General features: G+C 33.5%; 1 protein-coding gene across 2 annotated transcripts in view; it reads right to left on the reverse strand.

Moving 5' to 3' along the window:
* The window catches only part of HMGCLL1 (3-hydroxymethyl-3-methylglutaryl-CoA lyase like 1), a 258,337-nt gene that overhangs the window by 130,306 nt on the left and 102,813 nt on the right, over positions 1-25,218 (reverse strand). For both annotated transcript variants that reach the window (XM_043964527.1, XM_043964526.1), the window contains exons 4-5: positions 12,175-12,270; positions 8,500-8,648 (exon numbers count right to left, since the gene is read on the reverse strand). In XM_043964527.1, coding sequence (XP_043820462.1) covers positions 8,500-8,648; positions 12,175-12,270 — 245 coding nt within the window. The remainder of the gene's footprint in view (positions 1-8,499; positions 8,649-12,174; positions 12,271-25,218) is intronic.

Here is a 25,218-nt window from a genome sequence, read left to right on the forward strand (position 1 = left end):
TACACAAATACAGCAAATTCCTATTAACTCTTGCTCGTTGCGCATTTTTTTCTGGCACCCATCAGGGCCAGACTAATATATTGGGCTAAAAAAGAAATATCCAGCCTCAAACCAACCATACACTTGGGAAGAAAATATCTTTGCCAGATGTTTCACTTTTGAAACACATTTTGCTACAGGATAGTTGCCCTTCTAGAATTTACATTTCAGTTTAGCTGCTAAATTTAGGAAGGAGTTTAAGGAAGATGTCATTCCCAAGAATCTGGCACTATATCGACTCAAAACGTTTCCTTCGGAGGGTAAGAAATTCAGTCATCAAAGATTCTCATTAACATGCATATATTATTACATTGTTCACTCCTTCATGGGAAGCTCTGCATGTTGCATATTACATCTTATCAAAGGGAGAATGGTAAAGAGAAGAGTATTGTCTCATCTAGTCCTCTGCTGCCCTGAAATTTTAGATGCAAAAGTAAAATTATACTCGTTACAAAACAGCTACCAGAGAAAGGGAACATGAGAGCAATAAACATTATTTGCATAATGTGAGCAGTTCAGCAGCTATGACATCTACCAATATAGACAATTTAGAAGTTAGAAATCATGGGATCATAGATTTAGATCAAAACAGGACATGTGATCATCTTGTACAATATCCTAATTTGAAAATTGGGGAAACAGAAACCCAGAAATTTTAAGCGACTTGCCTAAAGAAATAAAATGCAGAGCCAGGCTCTCTAATCCCAAATCCAGTTCTCTGTCCACAAAACCATGAAAAAGTTGGATTTTTTTTAATGGTGGGGTCAGCCCATTATTCATTTTATGGCATTTATGGTGATTGCATTTTGAAAATAGAAACCATGTAACTTCAACAAATGAGTTATATTCACAATTTAAGTATAACACTAATTTAAGGTTAACTTAAAAAGAAATTTCCTGACAGTAAGGGTTATTAAACATGGAAATGGGTAACCAAAGGAAGTTGTGGAATCTCCCTCGGAGGTCCTTAAAACTTTTTTTTCAATTCTCATTTTTCTTGGGTAGTTTAAGTATAAACCAACCAGAAAGGAGGTAGGGGAGGAAAGAGGAATTAAATGGAGGTGACTGTTTTATTTTGTTTTTAATTATTCTGTGATCTCTAAGTTTCAACTTATCATAAAAGCTATAAATTCTAATGAAAGAAGAATATTTATTTTCCTGCTATAATTTTCTCTGTGCAGCTAAATGATCAGGCCACCAAATATTTTCAATGATGTTATTTATATAGTGATTTCAGAGAAAGAATGTCATGGCAGATAAAAAGCTGGCCTTAAAAGCAGGAAAACCTATGTTCAGGTGTCACCTTTGACTGATACTGGCTTTGTGGTCCAGGGAAAATCACGGAATTTCTTTGTGCTGCTGACAACTCTGACAACTGACACCTGCAGAGAAGGTGTCAGTGTGCATTGGTAAGTGTTTCTTCTTCAAGAGTCCCCTATGCCAATAAAATCATAGGTATCCCACTCTGTCATAGTTTACCACTTAGAATTTTATTCTTATTTTCCATACCCTAATTGTTTATTTGAAAATTCAGTGGATACCATACTATATTATGTTGTTGAACTATTCCTTAACATTATGGAAAGAGTTCTACGTATTTATATTGATAAAGACTAAACAAAAATTTAAGGAATACATAGGCCTCAGTAGGTCAGTAAATGGTCAGTGAAATTTAGCCCAAAGAAGTACCAGCTAATACACTGAGGTAGCTAGGTAGTACAGTGGATTGAGTTTCAGACTTGGAGTCAGGAAGGCCTTAGCTAGAATTTTGTGTCAGATATTCTTTAACTATGTGACCATAATAAAGTCGCTTAACTTCTCTGGGCCTCACTCTTCCTATCTGTAAAATGGGGATAATAATAGTACCTTGCTCAGAGAGTTTTTGTAAGGATTAAATAAGTTAATGTATGTAAAAGTACTTTGCAAATCTTAAAGTGCTACATAAATACTAGCTACTACCACTTTGTGAATGCATAAAAGTACCAAAGAAAAAGAGTTTCACATTTTGGAATTTCATTAGCAATATAAAGATCAGATATTGATTGTAATGTGGTTACATATGCCTTGAGAATAGCAACTTGAAAGCATTTCACCCAATGTACATTTTTATGAAATTTTCTTTCAATGAATTTCATTGATAAAATGCTTGCAAATCATTACATTTATCACATGCTTTTCATTTTTTCTATGACTGTCCTTTTCAATTCAGGCAGTCACTAGAAAAACAGCAGAGAATTTTATAAATGTCACCTGAATTACACATGAAAGAATGAAGCCCTAAATGTAGATATTTCAATGCTGTTTCATATTGAAAGTATGTGTACCAGTGGTTAGCTGACCACACATTTTATTATACTGATTTGGCACAGTGTCCTTGCTGAATGTGTCCCAGATGTTATGTAAATTTCTATACATTCACAAAAAAAGTATGCATGTGTATTATATATATATATATATATATACACACACACACATATATAACATTATATATATACACACATACATATATGTGCAAATAAAACAATGGCTTTTATGACTCTAATAAAAGCTACTATTTAGACCATATGCAAGTTTTTTATTTTTATAAACATTTAAACTGTTTTAGTAAATATTTATAAAACATATAGTGTCTTACAGACTTTAAATCTGACAGCTGACGACATAAATTTTCTGGATGATGATCAAGTATATGTTGATGCAGCTGTTGCAATAGTAAGACATACATACTGAAGCCTAAACTAGTTGAGTATATATATATATTTTCTTATTTATAAGAGGCACCAATAGCCAATGACTTATACTAAGTACATAAATTCCAGTTTGCCAGTAAAAATATAGTCAAATGTAAGCTCTGTAAAAATTGAGGGCAAGCAATTCTCAACTGAACACATAAATATTTAAACCAAATATGAAAGTATTTGTTTTAAAGATAAATAGCATGCCCTAAAAACCAGCAGTAGTATTCTAAATTGAAATCATTTTGGTATTGGAAAATATACATATGGATAAAATATACTAAGAAATTCCTCATGTAATTTGTATGCCACTCATTTTGTCATAATACGGGTTAAATACTTTCCAGCATGCTGATAATATTATATAGTAATGTAGAGTTCAAAGCAATATGTAATGTGCCTTATTTTATACTAGACAGAGGCTATGTAGTTAGAGAACTGGCCTTATAGCAAAAATGACAGTGGTTCAGGCAACTAGGTGGTATAGCAGATACAGTATCTGACCTAAAGTGAGGAAAGTTTTAGTTCAAATCTGACCTCAAACACTATCTGTATGACTTTGGGGAAGTCATCTTATCTCTGTTTGGCTCAGTTTACTTATTTGTAAAAGAAAAATGTGGGTGATAATCTAATACCACATACTTCACAAGGTAGGCAGCTAGGTGGCTCAGTGGATAGAGTTCTGGGCTTATAGTTAGGAAGGTCTGAGTTCAAATATGGCCTCAGACACTTACTAGTTGTATGACCCTGAGCAAGTCATTTATCCTCTCTGTGCTTTAAGCCATTGGAGAAGGAAATGGCAAACTACTCCAGTATCTTTGCCAAGAAAACTCCATGGACTGTATGCTCCATAAGGTCATGAAGAAGCATTTACCATGGAAAAACAACAACACCCCACAAGGTTGTTGTGAGGATAAAATGAAATATTTGCAAAGCACTTCAAAAACTATAAACCACTTCACATAATGTTAAAATGTTATATAAACTCTAGGTATCATTATTAATATTGTTATTATTATGATTCCTTTAACATATAGTAACCATGTATCACTGGGTCAATCACTTAATGTCTTGGTGCCCTTGTTCTCAAGAACACTATAAGCATCAGAAAAGGTACGAATATGTACTGGTAAGAAGGTCCTAGTGGGAAGCTCCCAACATCAATAAAATTACTGGTCCAGTCGCAATCTCTTTGTTATAATATAAATTTTATTTTTGTTTCCTGATAGTATCCTTAAGAAGTGAGTCTTATTCAAGAAAGCTTGATTTTATTATTATTTAATAATAAAAATTCACAAAGGGCCTATATCATTCTTATAAATAAACTACAATAACTATGTTGAAAAGAAATACTTTATTTTAAGAAGGAAAACTGACTCTAAAAATTAGTGTCAACTGTAAACCTTACTTTTTTATACAGTCTTCACATGTAACTTTGCCTAAAATACTCAAACATTCAAATACATTTTATCATATCAATATGGATATTCCCTCCATCTCAACGCATACATGTCTGCCCATTCTGTGACTCTCATTCACGTCTAATCATGTTTGCTGTAGGAAATACACACCATATGCCATATCCTGACATCTCAAGCACATCAATGGAACGCAGAGGTTGCTAATACGGTGTAGTGGTTAAAAAGACTTAGAACCAGAGAGAGTTGGGTTCAAAACCTCCTGAAATTAATAGTTCTTCATCTAAAAGTATGTCACTTTAACTCTTAGGACCTCAGTTTTGTTATCTATAAAAATGAAAGGGTTGAGCTCAGAGTCCTCCATAATTCCTTCCATCTCCAAGCATGTGAGATACCAGTTATTTCTCATTTTTCCAAATTATTCTAACATAATCTTTTTCTGAGATTATCTTTTTGTGTTATAACATGCTCAGCCCCACTATATAAATTTCCATTTCTACCTGTATGATGCTTATAGTTTTTTTCTTTCATTTTTTGACACTGTAGTATTCTGTGAATTGCAATCATATAACAACAATAGAATATTAGTATTTCAAAAATAGACCTGTTTTAAAGGGAGATGCTTGGACTATTTAAATGAGCTTTTCAATTTCCCATAATCAATCCACCTGATTCTCTTCTTTTTAATTTTGAACCCAACTAGTTCTCCACTTGCAATATCTGTCCAAGAATCGTAAGCTAATGAACAAACTCTCTAAGTTGCATTCTTCATCCACTTGACTGTTTCTGTGTAGATTGTTAGGCTAAAATTCTTTTGTCTTTTTAATGTTCTTTTTCAAAAGTCTGTGAATTGGTCTCATGCTTGATACAACCAGGAAAATCTAGTGTAAGGAATGTCCAATTGTATTCTTCATTAGTTATCAAAAAAGCAATTAGAGCATAATATCACCAAAAAAAGGTGTTTTTCATGCATACTGGAGAATTACACAGGATTCGCTGAAAGCTTTAAAATCAGAAATACTTTTGTTCAACTACCCTCTTATCTTTAACATCAAAGGAAGGATAAAAAGGGAGACATACTTGCCGCCAAGTATCACTCACTACTGGCATGAAGGAGATCCGGCACATAATCCAAGTTGAGGAGGAAATAGTAAGGTCTTCTAGATGTTCCTGTTTGGGGATGAAAACTCCATCTACAAATATAAATTAATTTACTATAATATTCACATGTCCTTCTTCTCATACAAATGAAAATTTTATTTGTCCTCTAAGTTATTCTGTCTTATGAGATAAAGGAATCACAGATTTTATAGTTCTTTTCTTTGCACCAATAAAGACATCTTCATATTCACTCTGTTGCTTAAAAAAATAAAAGTTACATTCACTGGGAAAAAAACCAACATAAACAAACAAACAAATAAACAAAAATATCTTGGCCCTTCATTAAAACTTTCACTGTGCAGAATTACTAGAGACAAAGTAATATGAAAAAATTGAGAGAAAATGAGACAAAAATATAAGGTGCTAACTGTTCTCTAAATGATTAACCCTCTTCTCAGATTTTCTCTCATAACTGGATTTTTTACCTACAATATAAGCTCCCTAAGGACAACGATGGTTCATTTTTGTCACCAAAGACTCAATTTTAAAAACAAAGGGGAAACAATAAATGCTTTGTAAACTGAATTGTATGAATTTAATTTACTAGATTACCTTCCCTTTATGAACCATTTCCCACCTACTCAGAGAAGGAGCAGCAATTCTATCACTAATTCTAACTTGACTATTCTTTTTAATACAAAAATCTTTATTTATAGTCCTCTTTTATGCTTCTATAAGTCTATTGTTCATGACACTAATAAAGATCACTGTGCCCTAATCTAAAAATAATTTTAAAATGATTTATAATAATGATACTCCAATAAGGTCCTACTCCAATACCTCATTGGAGTGTAGAGGTACCCCTAGATTTTTTGAAGAAAGAACCCATGAGTTCTCTCAGTCGTATCAAGCTTGAAAGACTTTGCATGGTATCTTGGATTATATGTCATTCACGGGAGACCAAGCCTGCCTAAGTATGGAAAGACTCATTACAAGAAAATTGGATGCCAGATAATATTTTTAGAGAAACTCATAAAAATCATAGGTAACCACAGTTCTAAAGACCAATAGGATGGGTAGAATTGCAAGAGCAAGAGAGTTTAGTCATCTCTGGATTCTCTTTAGTTTTCTTCAAATTGCTTAGGGTTCTCTACAGTGGATTTGGATGCTTCTGGCTTCCAATTCAAGCAAGAAGATGGAAGAAGCCAACTCCACTTCAGGTTGCTAGAAGGAAAAGACTAGGAAGGCTGAAGTTCTCTCACTCTTGTCAACACATCCCTGCTCCTCGTGATGGGCAAGCAGGGTATTCATCTCCATCAATAAGGAGAGATTCCCAAAACAATAGGCTTTGGAACTGGGATTAAAAATATACTAAGGCAAAGAGGGGGTACAATATGCATTGATGAAGGGAAAAACATATATCTTTAAAATATTGATGTATATGAGTATATACCAAAAATCAATAAAGGAAACCACTCCATAAATGCATTGGGTAGCAGAGAAGTGACAATTCCAGATATAATGTTTGCAGTAAGCAATTTCAAGAGGATAACTGGGAATTCATCATGTATATAGCCTCCTACTTAAGCACTCTACCTCAATCCAATAATAGTCTTTAATTTTTCAAATCCATTTTCTAGAAAACTGCCAAGTTGATATTCTTAAAGTAAAGGCCTAGACATAACATTCCCTGATCAATAAGCTCCAGTGTTGCCCTAATGCCTATAGGACAAAAACTAAGTGCCTCTATTTAGCATATAAGGTCATTCAAAATCTGGCTGAAATCTGTCTGTCCACACTGCTTAACCATTATTTCCTTCTTTTACTTAATGGCCTCCCTGAATTTGGCATTTGCTGTCCCTCACAAACAATATTCCATCTCCCATCTCCATGCTATTCTTGGTCCTTCAAATGCATTCCCTTCTCACTTCTGCCTCTTAGAAATCCTACCTCTCTTCAAAATTCAGCTCTGATGCCAATTCTTACATGAGTGAGGCCTTTCCTGATACACTGTCTGCTAATGATTCCTTTAATATAAATCAAGTTCCTAAAGGGAGGGGGTTGTTTCATTTTTATCTGTATATCCTCAGTGCAAAGAGAGAACTTCGCAAAATAGATGCTTAATAAACAATGGTTGATTATAGTCTTCTCTCATATTCACATACCTCATGAATTTTGAAATGATCACCTGTGGGCAGTTACCAGTAATAATGGCTAGAATTTGTATATCACTTCAAGTTCCACAAAGCATTTACAAATATTATCTCATTTAATCCTCATAACAACCCTGAGAGGTAATGACTTTATTTTCCTCATTTTAAAGATTAGATTAGGAAACTAAAATAGGTAGAATTTAAGTGACTTGCCCAGGACCACACATCTCTTAAATATCTAAGATTTGATGTGAACTCAGGTTTTCCTGAGTCCAGGACTAGCAGTCTCTCTGCTCAACTTACTTGATACTAAGCAAGAATTATAAGAAAATGTGACTGTTTCCAAAATTCACATAAGAAATCTAGAGTCATCTATAAAGTGGTGTAAAGAAAAATGAATTTGAAGAATTATAAAAATAAACAAAAACTATAAATACATGACAATCGATATAGAGTATAGATTATATTATATTAATCTTATAACATAATGTAAAATATAATATAAATAGTTCAGAAGGGGACAAATAAATCAAATTGTTATCTTATTAAAGTTCCTAAAAATTATAAATGGTTATTAAAATCATAACTATAAATGATTAAGATCATTAAATCATAGTTTTATAATTAGAAGGGGTCTTAGAGGCCCTAATTGACAAAGTCATAACAATTGCTAACTGTTTTTTAATTTTATTTTCTACATCCATTTCGATTATTATCTTTTTTTTTTTTGCTGGGCAACTGGGGTTAAGTGCCTTGCCCAGGGTCACACAGCTAGTAAGTGTTAAATGTCTGAGGCCAGATTTGAACTCAAGTACTCCTGAATCCAGGGCCTGTGCTCTATCCACTGCACCACCTAGCTGCCCCCAATTATTAACTATAATAAAAATTTTAAAAGGACAATCTCATTTTTCTATCTCCTACCATGTAGAAACCATGGCATATAGTTCAGAAAAGACAATTTTGAAAAAAGAGAGAAACAAAAGAAGAAAAAAAAACACATTTGGAGGGGCTTCAGTTCATAAAATATAGTTACTTGCAAAGTTTCATAAATACCCTCTCACAGGAACATTCATATGCCTTGCTGACTTAACAACTGCTTCAAACCTCTCCATGCTTTCTTCAATGGAACAATTAATGTTCTTTTTACTGAATGACTCAGATGCTGCCCCAAATACAGACACCTCTGTGGCCCCAGCTGCAATCTGTAAAACATAATTCAGAGGCAAAAATTTGAGACCTGACAGATGCCAAGTAAGTGACATTAGAAGGAAGAAATAAAAACATAGATTTATTTTCCCCTAAATATTTGGTATGTGATCATTCTCTAACATGTAGCATTTTTAATCTATCACTCTGACTTATGACAATTTTATAAATGGTAATTATATAATTATGAGGCTGGAAAGACACTTTAAATGTTTTAATTCACATGTGTTTCTTCTAAGCAATATTTTGACTCGGCAATATCTCAACTAAAGTAGGGAGAAGACAGTTTTTGTCAAACTTTTTGTTTGCAATAGCAACTACTCTCTTAAAATCAAATTGTCTAAAGCTGGAATATTAAAACGACATTAGACTCTCTTCCCACATACAAGGAGCAATCAATTTTTTTCTTAAACACTTTTCCTTCTGTGGATTCTTTAAGATTGTCTTTTCATTGTCACAAGAAAGCCTTTCCTCTTTTTTTTGTTTATCTCACATCTTTAATTCTATATCAAGCCCTTGTTTGCCTCCTGATACCATCATCTCATTCATCCTAAATAACCCAGCTGAAAATCATCTTCTCCCATCAGTTTTGACTCTCTTCTGGGCCTTACACTTTCTCACCTCAATTTTAAATGTTAATTTCAAGCTTTCAGAAAATCTTTATGGGCCTGGAAATTCCCTCTTTTTGATCTCTCTCCCTTGTCCTCTTGCCTACATTAAGTACATTAGTTAATGAAAATACTCTTGACTATTTTCTCATTTTTTGAACTATAAATACAGCACTGACTTCAATGCTTAAACATCTCAATCAATTTCTCACCCACTATTGTAAGGGCCAAATCACAATTAATTCCTTACACTATCCTCTTACTATATTCCTTTGCTCATTCATGTTACAAGTATACCTCACACAATCAGGCCAGGAAAATTTATGTCTTTTTTCTTGTATTTCACTAAGTTGTGACCATTACATTTATCAAACATAACAGAAGTCAAAAAGCAATTATAAATAATTGATAAAAGCAACATAAATACATAAAACCCAAGTTAACACCTCAATTACTTATAGAGCAGATATTTCATCAAACTCAAATATCTAGATCATATCTCTAATTGGAGATGGATGGGGAGGAAGAATCTATGCATGTCCAAAACAGACACTCTCAGATCATTTTTGACCACTATTTAGCCATATTATCTCTATTTTAGCATATTGTGTGTGTGTGTGTGGGGGGGGGGGTTTGGTGGGTTTTTTTTTTTTTTTGGAGCAATGAGGGTTAAATGACTTGCCCAGGGTCACACAGCTAGTAAGTGTCAAGTATCTGAGGCTGGACTTGAACTCAGGTCCTCCTGAATCCAGGGCACTGTACTCTCTAGCTTCCCCACATATTGTTCTTAATATAGTTAATTTAAAATCTAAAATCATCCTTAGTCCCGCCCCAGCATACATGCATGCACAACTAACTGTATTAACTCTATTTTAGGGTATAATTCATAACATAGTTGATTATCTTGTTTCCCAATATTTACAATTTGGAAAGAAGAAAAGGCTCATGGTAGAAAAGGGAGAGAATAGAAAAAGTGAAAAATTGACACAAGTTCAATGTTTCAGAGGAAAAAGAAAAATTTTTAGAGTCAGAGAACCTGGGTTCAAATTCTGGTTCTGACACTGCCTGCATGATTTTGGACAAGTCATAACCTCTCTGCCTCACTTTCCTTCTATGAAAAATGAGAGAATTGGACTCAGTGACCCCTAGCTCTATAACTATGATCCCACAGTAACTGGTCTAGTGCACATTATGATTTGCTTATGATGCTAATATTGGGGACTATTTAAAAATGATTTTTGCAGTGGTCTTAATTGTACACATGTTTGCTGAGATCCCTTTTAGCTCCTAAACCCTATAATTCTGTGACTGAGTCCCATCAAGAATAGATTGTTATGTTCCATAACATGTTTAGCCGATGCAGCATAGAAAAAAAGAATAAAGAGCTGGCCTCAGAGCCAGGAGTAACTGTGGTAAAGTACTGCCTAAGTCACATACTTAGGGAGTTCACTTAGGCACTCAATATTCTAGGTAACTTGGGGGCAGCTAAGTGGTACAGTGGATCAAGCACCAGCCCTGGATTCAGGAGGACCTGAGTTCAAATCTGACTTCAGAAACTTGACATTTACTCACTGTGTGACCCTGGGCAAGTCACTTAACCCTCATTGCCCTGCAAAAATAAATAAATAAATAAATATATATATATATATATATATGTGTATATATATATATATATATATATATATTATATATATGTATGTATGTATGTATTTTTTCCCCCTAGGTAACTCTCCAAGACCATAAGTTCCAAAAAAAAAAAGACCATAAGTATCAAAGAACTATTGGCCCATATTTTTTTTTGTATTTTATTTATTTTTTTTTCTGTTACATGTAAAGATAGTTCTCAACTTTTGTTTATACAAGCTTTCTGATTTCAGATTTTTTGCCCTCCCTCTCCTCCCTCCCCTAGACAGCAGGTAATCTGATATAGGTTTTATATATGTGTGTGTGTGTGTGTGTGTATGTATGTATGTATATGTATATATGTACGTATATATGTATATTTATATATAATAACATTAAACATTTCTGCATTAGTCATGTTATAAGAGAAAAATCAGAGCAATGAGGAAAAACCTCAAAATAGAAAAACAACAGCACCAAAAACAAAAGAAATAGTATGGTTCATTCAGCATCTATACTCCACAGTTCTTTTTTCTCCTGGATTTGGAGATCTTCCTCCATCATGAGTTCCCTGGAACCCTTCTGTACCATTGCATTGGTGAGAAGAATATAGTCCATCACAGTAGGTCAACACACAATGCTGATGATACTGTGTATAATGTTCTTCTGGTTCTGCTCATCTCACTCATCATCAGTCCACGCAAGACCCTCCAGGTTTCTCTAAACTGCTCCTGTTCATCGTTTCTTACAGCCAAACAGTATTCCATTACTTTCATATACCACAACTTGTCCAGCCATTCCCCAATTGATGGGCATCCCCTCAACTTCCAATTCCTTGCCACAGCATAAAGAGCAGCTATAAATATCTTTGTACATGTGGGTCTTTCCCCCCTTTCCATGATCTCTTTGGGAATGGCCCATATTTTTTATAAGGAGTTACCTAATTGGCAATTCCCTGAACTAATGAAATATCAGGCCAGTCCCTATTCTTATCTTATATTTTAAAAGTTAGAAAAATTATGCAGTACGTTTTAGAGCAATTTCTATTACAGATAGGTAAAAGGTTTTACACTTGAAGATGGAACCTCCATTTATCAGGAAAATGCATTTATGTGGTATACTTCATCCCTTCACAAGCCTGATAAATGAGGTATTACTGCCTAAACAGCATGTCAACTCAAACCTTGTGAGATATACATGTGGGATATAAGTATCATATGACTTTAGGGAATTTGCTTGATAAAAGTGGAAGTTACATTGTTCAGCCTTTAGAGAAATTAATATTACTTACAGCATGATGAAAACCCTGAAGATTAGGAGTGAGCACAGGATATCGAACACCAGGGCACTGATAGATGCCTTTCATTACTTCTGTATGATCTGCCATCTTCAACATGTAATAGTGAATAGGTTTTAGTTTTATTACAAAACAATGATTTTATATTTATCTTAAATTATAATTATCATTATTATTTTTATTCTTACTCATACATAGGCCATGAAAATCAAACAACTGTAATATCTAAACATATGTACAAAAATAGCATCTATAGCAGAGGTAACTCACAACTGGCAAAATTCCAGAGTGTGGCCATAATCAGATTAAAATATAAATAAAATAAATGTATTAACAAAATAAATAAAAATATAATACAATATAGATAATAATGTGTGGTTTTCTCAGCCAATATGTGATTCACAGGGATCCATTTCTATCTGAGTTTGACACCACTGGTTATGAGCCTAATAAAAATAGCATTAAGTACTTTAGACATATAATAGCAATAGCATGTAAACCCTCCAGATTCTTTTGAATCAGCTACACAGGTGTAAATGTTATTTAGAATCAAATATTTTGAAGGGAAAGGACCTTAATGGACATCTAGCTAGAACCTCTTATTTGAGATTGCTAAAGGAATGAATGAGGTAATGAAGCTTTTCTAATTCTAATTTCTAGCTTTTTTTGACTATTTTCATATGTTGATATATAAAAATATTGGATCCAGTTGTGCTACCAATTATTATTGTTCAGCCATGATTTAATTTTGTTGTTGTTCAGATCAATTATTTTAATAATAAAGGAAGCTCTTCTGCAAATTAATACCTTCTACCAAGGCATTTTTAAATCTCAGATTGCTGTTTGTGGAACTGATTTCAGTGACATACATGAGGTCACATAGCTAGTGTCAAAGGTAAGAATTTAACCAAAGTCTTCTTGGCCTCAGGCCAATGCTCTTTCCACTAAATTTTTGTGCTTTTCAGCTTAGTTTAAATGTATACTATTAGTTTATATAAGCATAGGTAAAATAAATGAAAAACAATACATAAAAGCTTGTACCAAATGTAATATGCTCTTTTCTTTTTACTTTTTTTTTTTAGTGAGGCAATTGGGGTTAAGTGACTTGCCCAGGGTCACACAGCTAGTAAGTGTGTGTTAAGTGTCTGAGGCCGGATTTGAACTCAGGTACTCCTGACTCCAGGGCCGGTGCTCTATCCACTGCGCCACCTAGCTGCCCCTAATATGTTCATTTCAAATGTAAATAAATGAAAAAATGTATTAAGATCTTAATATGTACAAAGTTCTGTGTAAAGTGCTGGAAATGATAGACAAAGAGAAATTACAAAAGAAAGAAAGATAGCGAGAAATAGAGGGATGGAGGAAAGAAGGAAGGAAGGAAGGAAATGAGAGACTTAGGAATAGCAATACATCTTCAGCAGCAGTTGTTGGATTGGATCTTCAAAGGGTTTGCTTCCCAGGATGAAGGCTGCAAGTACTGAGTTGGATACATTGCTATTCCTAAGTCTTTTGAGTTCAGAGTCTTTCACTGTATCTACCAGGTTCTGAAAGTAGATGGCGGTTAAAGTGGTAGTGATTTGATTTGTATGGTACATGCTACATTACTCCCTATGGAAGTCTGGCTACTTTCAGCTAGGCTAGTGCATGGTACAAAACAGGCACTTAATTAATGTTTAATTAATTGATAAACATATACAAGTATATATGTGTGTATCTGTGATTTCAACTTTTTGGAGGGTCTGGGCCCATGATTTCAATGGTATACAGAACTCCCCAATAAGGAAATTACTACCAATGCATGTCAGTGGCTTTTCTGAATCTGATAGAGATGTAGAAAGTTTCCTCAAGTACTATGAGATTAAGTGACTTGCCCAGGATCACATGGCTACTATGTAGGAGAAGTAAGATTTTAAGCCAGGTCTTCCTATTCCTGAAGCCAGATCTCTATCTACTCTATACCACACTAACTCTCTTGGGAAAAGGAAAATAAAAAGGAATATTGAAAGCATAACTAATCATCATATTTTTCGAGATAGAATAACTTAGAGGAGAAAATACCATACTAGTCAGAAGACCTAGCTTCAATCTCTGCCTCTGCTTCTGCCACTATCAGCCTTGGAAAGTCAATTGAACTCTCCAAGTCTCAGTTTTCTTATCTTCAGAATTCTAGGTTTGGCTGAGATGAGCTCCCGAATTCCTTCTACTTCTCCAGTTCTATGTTTCTATGGAAGCCAGTCTTTAGTGCATATGAATGAATTCCCATCAGTCTTCAAACTGGTTTTCTGTTGAAGTATCATATGATTTTATAACCCAAACAAATACAGGTTCTATAATACACAGTGGACTAACCTGACATGATCATTATGAATAATTCCTTGAATCAATGTAAAAGTCAGTTTACTCATCATAAAAGAAAACATTTACTAGTTAATTCAGTTAATATCATGCCCACTATAAACAATAAAATTCCATGGACATAAATGTGTGAGCCTAATAAAAGAAACATTAAATTATGTAGTTAAATAGCTCAAATGCTAACAGTAAATAATCATTTTAGTATGAATTCTGGCTCCTGGGGTATATCCTATAAGGGAATACATATACTTGGATTATATAAAATACAGCAATACTTAACTTTGATATTACCCCACCCTCAAGTGGTCTAGGTTGCTCACTTAGTTTTGCTCTAATACACTAAATAAAGTTGGAAATGTATTAATAATATTCAAACCATGAGTTAAATAACAAAATCTGAAATTCAGAAATGAAAGGTCTACTAAAGTGACTAATTTATTAACCATAATATCCTTATTTGTATATTCCGTGCCACCTACACAAATCTAACTGCACCCTATCTCGCATATACTGTGCCCTTCCATTTCCTCCTATCCCTGAAAATACTTTTTCTTTCTTTTTTCTAAAAATTTCCTTTTTCAAAGTATTACTTGTTCCTGTGTTAACTCTAGGCCTACATGACTTCAATCAATCAATATCAACTGAAAATCTAATATGGGACCATTCTATATAAAATATTCATGGCTGCTTAATTTGTAATAGCATAAACTTGAAAACAGTTTATGTCCAACAATTAGAGAATGGTTCCATAAATTACAGTATACTGATATAATGGAATTTTATGATACATTACAAATGATAACTATGAAACATACAAGGAAATATTAAAACATTCATACAAAGTGGTGAAGAGTAAAATCAAAAGCAGCATAAATCTATTAATGTTCACACTGATTACAACTATATAAAAAAATCAAAAGTGTAGGAGACCTGCAAAGATGGCCAAGTAGGAGGCAGTAGTATAGCACAGCTCACCCTCAAAGCTACTACTCTATACACTCCCAGAAAATATATCAAACTGAATCCTGACTGGCAAATACAAGACATAATATAACATATATTTTTTTCTTTTTCCCAGGTCAGCAAAAGGTAAGAAAGAAGTTTGTGCAGGGTAGAGCCAGGAGGACACCTCATGGAACTTCCCAGGTCATATTCTAAACAAGGCCTGACAACTGGCATCCAGAGCTCTGACTTTGTGCAGGGAGAAGTAACAGGTGTCAAATGTTCGCTCTGTCACTCATACCCTAAGGCTAGGTGGCAGATCTAACGGGGATGGAAGAGGGGAAATGCACTTGGGGTGGGAGTCCAGGAAAAGAATCATGAACAGTGTCCAGTGACATCATGAAAGCCCTGACTCCATGAGCAAAGCAAAGTCTTAGCTCCCATTCTCTGCCCACTCCACTCCCTGCCCCTGTCTGAAGTCTCAAGCCTAATAAGCAATGGAGGGAGCTCAAATAAAAGGAAGTTACCTATACCCTTGGAACCTGAAATACTACTACTAGGTCTATTTACAAAGATGATTAGGGAAAAAGGAAAAGAACCTAGATGTTCTAAAATACTCATAGCAGCTTTCTTTGTGGTGGCAAACAACTGGAGATTTCAGGGTTACCCATCAATTGGGGAATGAGTGAACAAGTTGTAGTATATAATTGTGATGGAATACTACTTTGCTATAAGAACTGATGAGCTCAATGATCTTAGAAAAACATGGAAAGACTTGCATGAAATAATTAAGAGTGAAAGGAGCAGAACCAAGAGAACACTGCATATGGTAATAGCAATGTTATTTTAAGAATGACTTTGAGTGAATAAGTTATTCTATTATAAATGCCAAAATTAACTATAATGGACATATGAAGAAAGATGGCATCTGCATCCAGAGAAAGAACTGATAAATAGGAATATGTATATAATAACTTTATATATAAGTATATATATACATACACATATATGTGTGTGTGTACACATACATACATATATATGTATACATATACATGGTAGCCATCTCTGAGGGGAAAGGAGGGAGAGAGGGTAGAAAAAATTATATGATTATTTTATATTTAAAAGGAATGGCAAATTATACATAATTGATTTGCAGTTTCATGTGCAATCATTTTTATTATACTTTATTATGGAAATGCTTGCTTTATTCCATAAATTAAACATTTTAAAAAAATAAATCCCTTATTAGAAAGTGAAAAAAAGGAAACCAGTTCTATTACATTGAACCCACAGAGCCTTCTAGATAGCTAGCTAATGGTGGATGAATCCAACAATGGTATACTAGCACTTTAACCAGGGACTAAAAACATTCAGTGTTGCTCAGGTTTAAACCAAGGTCAGGAGCTTGCAAATATGAGACCAGAAAGATAGCAATCATACTTCACCCTAAGTCAGAACACTTGCATTCTCTGAAAGTTTGCAGACCCCCAGTCTGAGGCATCCTAAGATCCTTAAAGAATACAATACAGTAACTAGAAAAAGTATCATCAGGAACAACAAAAGGAAAACTCCAAAAATATTATGGCCAAAATACAGAGCTTCCAGTTCAAAGAAAAATATTGCAAATAGCCAAATAAAAGAATTCCAGTACTGAAATTCAGTCCAGCTCACATAACACAGAATCCAGGGGGACAAGGGGGAAGCAGAAATGTTGGGATATCATATACCAAAAAGGCAAAAGATATGGGCTTAGAACTATGAACAAATGACCTGGCAAAATATAACATAAAAGTATAATCTATAGGAGGGAAAATGAACCTTAAATGAGGTAAAAGATTTCTACATATTCTTTTTTTTTAGTTTTTTTTCCAGTTTGAATAGAATTTTATTTTTTTCCAAAATATATGTAAAAACAAATTTTAACATCGATTTTTTAAAACGTTGTGTTCCAACTTCTCTTCCTCCCTCCATTCCCACCCCCCACCCACAAGAACTCAAGCAATTCAAAATAGGTTATACATGAGTAGTCATGGAAAATATTCCCACATTAGCTAGGTTTTGAGAGAAAACAGTAAAAAAAAAAAAGCCCCAAAACTTCAGATTAAGGAATTGTCAAAGAGGAAAAAACAGATTTTAAAACTGTGTTTCCATCTGTTTTCAGATACTATCAGTTCTTTCTCTGTAGATAGGTTCTACATATTCTTAATGAAAAGACCACAGCCAAGTAATACATATAAAATGTAAATGTAGGAATCAATAGACTGGTAAATATGGTAAATGTGAGAAATTGGTAAAATTATAAATGGTAAATATGAGAACACAAACACAAGGGTCTAAAAATGAAATATTTATATTTTAATATATGCAATTATACACACATATAAGCATATATGCATATATAGAGAGAGACAGAGAGAGACAAAGAGAGAGAGAGAGTTAAATAAAATGAGGAACCAGGGAATGGTTTTTTATGTTTCAATTATTTGTTTTAAAAAAGAAAGAAGAGGAGGAGGAGGAGGAGGAGGAGGAAGAAGAAGAAGAAGAAGAAGAAGAAGAAGAAGAAGAAGAAGAAGAAGAAGAAGAAGAAGAAGAAGAGTAGGACAACAACAATGACATGGAGAAAGGGAGGTACACCAGTCTCCCAGGTTGGGGGAGGGAAAAAAGATAGGAGAAATTATCTCACATAAATAGGGTGCACATGTACAAAACTATACAAACAAAAAGGAAAGGGTAGAGGAATTGGTGACACTTGGACCTTCACTTTCATCTGAACTGGTCAAAATAGGGAATAATGTGTATAGAGACAGTCGAGGGGACAGAAATGCATTTCACTTGAGAGGAAAAAAAATAAGAACTAACAGAGAGACAATGATAAGGGATATAAAAGAAAAGAAATAAAGGGTAAAAACCTATGACTGCCGGCCCTGGATTCAGGAGTACCTGAGTTCAAATCCGACCTCAGACACTTGACACTTACTAGCTGTGTGACCCTGGGCTAGTCACTTAACCCTCATTGCCCTGCAAAAAAAAAAAAACAAAAAACAAAAAACCAAAACGCAAAACAAAACAAACAAAAAAAACCAAAAAACAACAACAACAACAACAACAAAACACCCTATGACTGGGTTTTAGGTGAAGGAAAAAGAAGAGGAGCAGGAAAGTATCAGAAATAGAGAACTACTACACACTCTTTGCTCACCACTTTCTTAATTTTTATAAACAGGTGGAATAAAACAAAGAGTGGGAAAAGTAAATGAAAATAGGATGGAGAGAAAAACACACTTATTGATAACTGTGAATGTAACAAATATAAATAAAATGGATGAGGATACCTGTATTAGAATGTATTAGAAAGAAGAATTCAATTGATGGAGACAAATAGACAGGATAGATAGATAGATAGATAGATAGATACATACATACATACATACATACATACATACATACACACATACATAGATACATTGATACATAGATACATAGAGAAATAGATTTGGATATACATATCTATATGTCTGCATACATATCTGTGTGTTTATACATATATATATGTGCATGCATTTTGTAAAGCAAAAAAAAATTCACACAGTTAAAATTGTGGCCTAAAGCAAAATCTAATTTAGCTAAAGTTAAAAAGGCAAGGATAGCAATTATAATTTCAGATAAAGTAGCAGCAAAAAAAAAAAAAAAAGATTCAATCAAAACATTCGAACACTGAAACCACATTCTGCTGAAAGAGTAACAATAAAATAAAATAAAAATAAAGACAGTAACAATATTAAAGATATATGGACTAAATGACATGGAATCTAAATAGCCTTATGTTTGATAAATCCAAAGATCTCAACTCTTGGGGTAAGATATCACTAACAAAACTAGTGATTAGACTTCACAGCATTCTGGAAGAAACAAGGCATTATAGAGCAATTTTCCATGGGACACAAGGAAAATCTCCAAATGTACACTATTTAGATATAAAGAGTGGCATCATAACCTAATTAGAGCCATAAGGAAAAATATTTTTTTCAGATCTACAAATAACTGAAGAGTTCATAACCAAATAAAAGACATTAAGGGTCACAGAAAGACAAAATGGGCAATAATCATCATGTAAAATTAGGCGGTTTTTTGGGGGGGTTACACAGAAAAAAATCAATGCAGCTAAAATTAGAAGAAAATGGTAAATAAGTAATAAAGGAAAAGAAAAAAAGCCTTTGCATAAAGTTCCTCTAGAAAAAGTCTCATTTCCACAATAAATAGTAAATTAATTCAAATTTAATAAAAGACATTCCCCCATTGATAAATGGTCAAAGGTTATGTATGAGTTTTATGAGGAACAAAATCATGCTATCAAAGCTGGATGAAAAAATGTTTCAAAGCAATACTAATTTTAAAATGTAAATTAAATCAATCAGATTCAAATATACACAGAGACAAAGGAATTAATATTGCTTGACTATGTATATTTATTCCAAGGGTTTCTTTTTTTGTTTCTAATTGGGATAGAGGAGAAGAGAAAATGTATTTTTGTTACTAAGATGTCTTCAAAATTAAGGAGGCATTATTCAACACCCCCAAGATTCCAAGGCAAACTATTCTACTTTTTGAAAACTTCTAATCAGTGTTATATTGGTAAAACTTTAACAACTGGCTTTCTGGGAAAAAACACAACAAAACTTCCTACATATAAATGTATGCACATATACATACATGAACATAAAATTTACAAATAATAATGAAATCCAGATTCTATACAACAAATTGATGATCACAGAATACTTTTGTTGATTTTTGTATCCACAGCGAATCTTTGGTTGCATTTCAGATATGATTTGACAAATGGAGCTACATTCAAAATCCTCTAATTCTCTTATGAATAAATTTATTGTCATTACATCACACATAGCATCTATGGTTAAACTATTTCTCAACCTCAGATAAATTATATTCATTAACCTGAAACATGTTTAACTTCAGCACTCCTGATTTCAAGAGTAGTTTCCTTTTAGCTTTTTTATAGTTGTAGGGATTGAAGCATTGCGTGATTGTAAATTATGTACAAAATCTCAAAAATCATTTAAATCAATTTAGTATTTTAAAATTTTAACTTAACGGATACATTTAATACAGCTATTCATGGTTATTTCTTCATTAGACCAAGTATACAGGGCAAATAAATCAAAATAATTAAAACTTTTCATCTTAGTTTTTGTTTGATAAAAGAAGCAACAAATCCCTAGAAGGGCAAAATAATATATGATTGAACTGTTTCCTGGCAGTGCTCAACAGATGGCTCACAAAATTACTAAAAAAATTAACAATCAACTTTCATGAGCCTTGAGCACAACACTACTCTGTTAAGTAACTTTTTTTCATATGAATGAATATGGAACTTAAATCCTCCTTCTTTACAACTACCACCTTTTCCCCCTCATTCTCCATATGTGGATATAAGATCAGCAAAACAGTATTATCATTCAATATTTAATTATTATAAATAATGTGACCCAGACAAGACATTTTTCATCACTGAGTCTTGATTTCCTCCTTTGTAAAATGGGGTTAATAATATGCATGCTACCTACCACATAGGTTTCCTGTAAGAAAAATTATCTTTAAACAATAAATAAGTGAATAAATGAATGAACAAATAAGTAAACAAAACAACCAGATAAATGGAAAAATAAAAGAATATGTGAGCAGGTGGATAAATAAATACATATGTATATGCACATACATATATGAGTGTATATGCACACAAGTATGCATGTGTACATATATGTATGTATACTTATATAATATACATATGCATAAATTTAGGTGCATATTCAATATAATGTCATTGACCATTCCAAAATATGATGCCAAGTCCTAAAGCCAATATTCCAGATATGGTCTGACAGTGGCAAGAAATGAAGACAGTACTTCAGATTTGGTCTAATTCCTAAAAATGTTATTTGTCCTTCATTCTTGAAGAGGACCATGACATTGGGGGGGTGATGGCATGATTTGCAGTGAATTGGATTTATGTGAGGAAGGGCTGTGCAAAGTCACCAGCCTTACTCTTTCTTTCTGAGCCACCTATGACCAATGGCAAAGATATATATCAGGAGGAATGAAGATGGCCTCTGCTGTTTGAGGCAATCAGGGTTAAGTGACAAGCCCAGGGTCACATAGCTATTGTCTGTGTCTGAGGCCAGATTTGAACGCAGTTCCTCCTGACTCCAAGGGCCAGTGCTCTATCCACTGGTCCATGTAGCCCCCTCCCCCACCACCAAATATGATATCCAAGTTTAATAGAAAAAAATAGAATGATTCAGTTTGTATTCAGTCACTGTCACTTCTTTCTCTGGAGGCGGATAGCATTTTTCATCATGAGTCCTTTGGGATTCTCTTAGATCATTGTATTGCTGAAAATAGCTAAGTTATTCACAGTTTTCATTTACTTTGTTCAATGTTCTACTGGTTCTGCTCACTTCACTCTATTGGTTTATGTTAGTATTTCCAGGTTTTCTTGTGAGCATCCTGCTTGTCATTTCCTATAGCACAATAATATTTCCTTACAATCATATATGTATTAAGCCATTCCCCAAATAATGAGTATTCCCTCATTTTCCAATTCTTAGACACAAGAAGAGCTGTTACAAATATTTTTGTACAAATAGCTTCTCCCCTCCCCTTTATCTCTATGGAATACTGACTTAGAAGTATTGCTGGGTCAAAGGGTATACACATAGTCCCATAGCCCTTTGGGCATAGTTCCAAATCGTCAAAAGAATACCATTGGACTATTATCTTCCTTGTTGATAGTTGAATATTTTGGACCCTAATTTTTCTCGCAGCAGTGCCTGAAATACATCTTTTTCTGTTATATTTACATTTCTTCTTATTAATGATTGATTTCAGATTTTCCAGTTATAACATGAGATTATAAAGCGAACTCTCTTTTGCTTTTCTGCATTATATTTTTAGATTCTCTTCTGCATTTTACAACTGTGAAATAATATTATGTTATTCAAATTTCCATTGTTTCATATTTGAAATTTGTTCTCCTAACTTCTTTTATCTTTGCTGTTCATCTTTAAAGTGTTCAATTTAAGCAGTAAATGTCTTTGAAATTAAAGAATGAATCTTTTCCCTGTTGCCAACCCATTGATCCATTTGAAGTGTGTTTGTTTTGTATATTTCCAAGTTCTAGACAGTTTCCTTGTATTATTTACTGAATCATACTATTCAGTCATATCGTTATTATCATTATTCACCATATTTTCTAGGAAATTTATTATCATTAAATTGCGAGTGAGGATTACCTTTTGCTCTCTTTGATTGACCAGTATTTAACATAATATTTGGCACATAGTAGATGCTTAATAAATGTTACTAATTACTACATCTTATAATATTTGTTGAGAGTTTTACATCCTTTTTGATATTTAAATCATTCTTCCTTCAGTTGTTGAGATCATCTGTGATGATGTATTTGCTTATGAAACTGGATATTTATTGAAGCTTTATTATTTTCCTTCATAACTTTCATGCTGACACCATTTTTTCTTGTATTACTATGATACTTTCTGGGTTACTGTCCTTTGTTGATAAGCAGTGTGTGCTGTAAGACTACCTAAGCCTTTTCATACTGAAAGATAAGGCTCTGTTTGACTGGTTCTCCAATCTGTATAATTTCTAGTAGAACAGAACTGATATTAAATGAGGTTAATTCACTATCCCCTCAGGTTTGGCCCAGCCAATAATCATGGCATCCCACCTGATCCTTCCATTCCACTTTCCTTCCTGTGGCTGTGCAACATTGGAATATACATCTTTCAGTGTTGGGGTATGCTAAGGGGAAGGTGATCTGATACAGTGACTAAAATCAGAAGTCCCTATCTGAAGACCAGCTCAGAGTCAAAAGTTAGCCAATTTTCATGTTCTCAATTCTTCTGGTATCCCCTTTCATTCAAGTGGCTGGGCAGAATCAACATCTGGTGCTTTTTACAAGATGGAATGGTGTAGTGTGTGTGTGGGGGGAGATTTTTCAGGAAAATTCCTTTTAGCACTAAGGTGTTCCTTCATTAGTACTAGCCCTACACAAACATGTCAATGTCTGTGTGTTTCTGTCATGGGTTTATGGAGGCTCATGGAGGAATGGCACTGAGAGAACATTCTAAATATTAGAGTTTTCACTTATTAACTAACAAAGGGTTTTAATAATCTCCTACCATTACCCCACCACTGAGGATTTGGCTATAATTATTCTGTATCTAACACATACAACCTCTATGGGGTTTTAGATATGTTTTTGTGTGTGTATACATACACATATATATATTTATATATTCAGATTTGGAAAAAGCAACAAATTTGCTATCTGATCACCAATAATTTTTGTTTGTTTGTTTGTTTGATTGATTGCGGGGCAATTGGGGTTAAGTGACTTGCTAAGGGTCACACAACTAGTAAGTGTTAAGTGTCTGAGGCCGGATTTGAACTCAAGTCCTCCTGAATCCAGTGCTCTATCCACTGTGCCACCTAGCTGCCCAAATAATGTTGTTTTACATATCTGCAATCTCAAAACCAAATTTTTTTCAAATTGTCAATGTTTAATAATTGTTTGCTAAATAATTGTCTGAACTGTTGAAATAACATAGAAATAACAGTATCCAGGTTTTTTTTAAAGTAAATTTACTAAATTAAACATCAATGCCAGTAGTAGAATGGCAGTATTAACCACTGCTTCCATGCTGGAAAGATAGTATTGCAATCTATTTCCAAATGTCAATCATGTCCTTAAGGAAAAAAAAATAAGAAAAATAGATATTATTCTTGACCTATGGTCTAATACTCCAATTAATTTTAGGTTGTTATGTATCCATATTTCTTTTTTCTTAATACAAAAACTGTTTTGATGCAAAATGTATTGGTTTAAAATAATTAAATATGTGTAAATAGAATGAGAAAATATTTCATAGTACATCACAAACCATTCACTCATCCTTGAATTTGAATGAAATACTGGCAGTCAATCACCAGATGACATAAAGGGCAAAGGGGAAATTCAAATCCAAATTCAAGTACTGAGACTCATACATCTACAAAGGGATATGTCATTCTACATGCTACTCAGTCAAATCCTTGTTTATTATGTCTTCATGAAGAACTTGATGGACTAAACAAATATAGTTGTCTCTTCTGGGAAATAATAAAGGCATCCAAAAGGCAAATTATGAAGTGGTATTTCAGTGGGATTAGAAAATAAGCAGAGCTGATAGTAACCAAATTACCACATCATAAAGGCTGAACTTGGATAACCACTGAAGATACCCTAATAGAATTATAATAACTATGTTAACTATGAGATTCTATCCTAGGATTCAACCAGACTCATTGTTTTTCTTCTAAAATAGCTGTATTATATCAGATGCAATACATAATTATGTTCAGGCTTAATGTAGGCAATAAAAGCAAGCAATTTCAAGAGTCTTAGGATGTCCTGATAGGATATAATTTTATTACAACGCCTAAATAAAGCAGGTTTCAATTAGGGACATAAAATCCTGGTTTTACAATTCCTTGCTTTTGTGGGTTTACGTTATGCTTCAATCTTGATGTTATTTTAATGCCTTAAGTTTAACCATTATTTAAACAATAATGAAACTATGACCCTACAGAACTCTGTTTTGACATTTAAGCATAGCTTCTCTACATCTGCTTTGATTTACCCAGTTTTCAACTTTTTATGTG

This window comes from Dromiciops gliroides, chromosome 4, assembly GCF_019393635.1.
Source record: "Dromiciops gliroides isolate mDroGli1 chromosome 4, mDroGli1.pri, whole genome shotgun sequence".
Classification (NCBI taxonomy): Eukaryota; Metazoa; Chordata; class Mammalia; order Microbiotheria; family Microbiotheriidae; genus Dromiciops; species Dromiciops gliroides.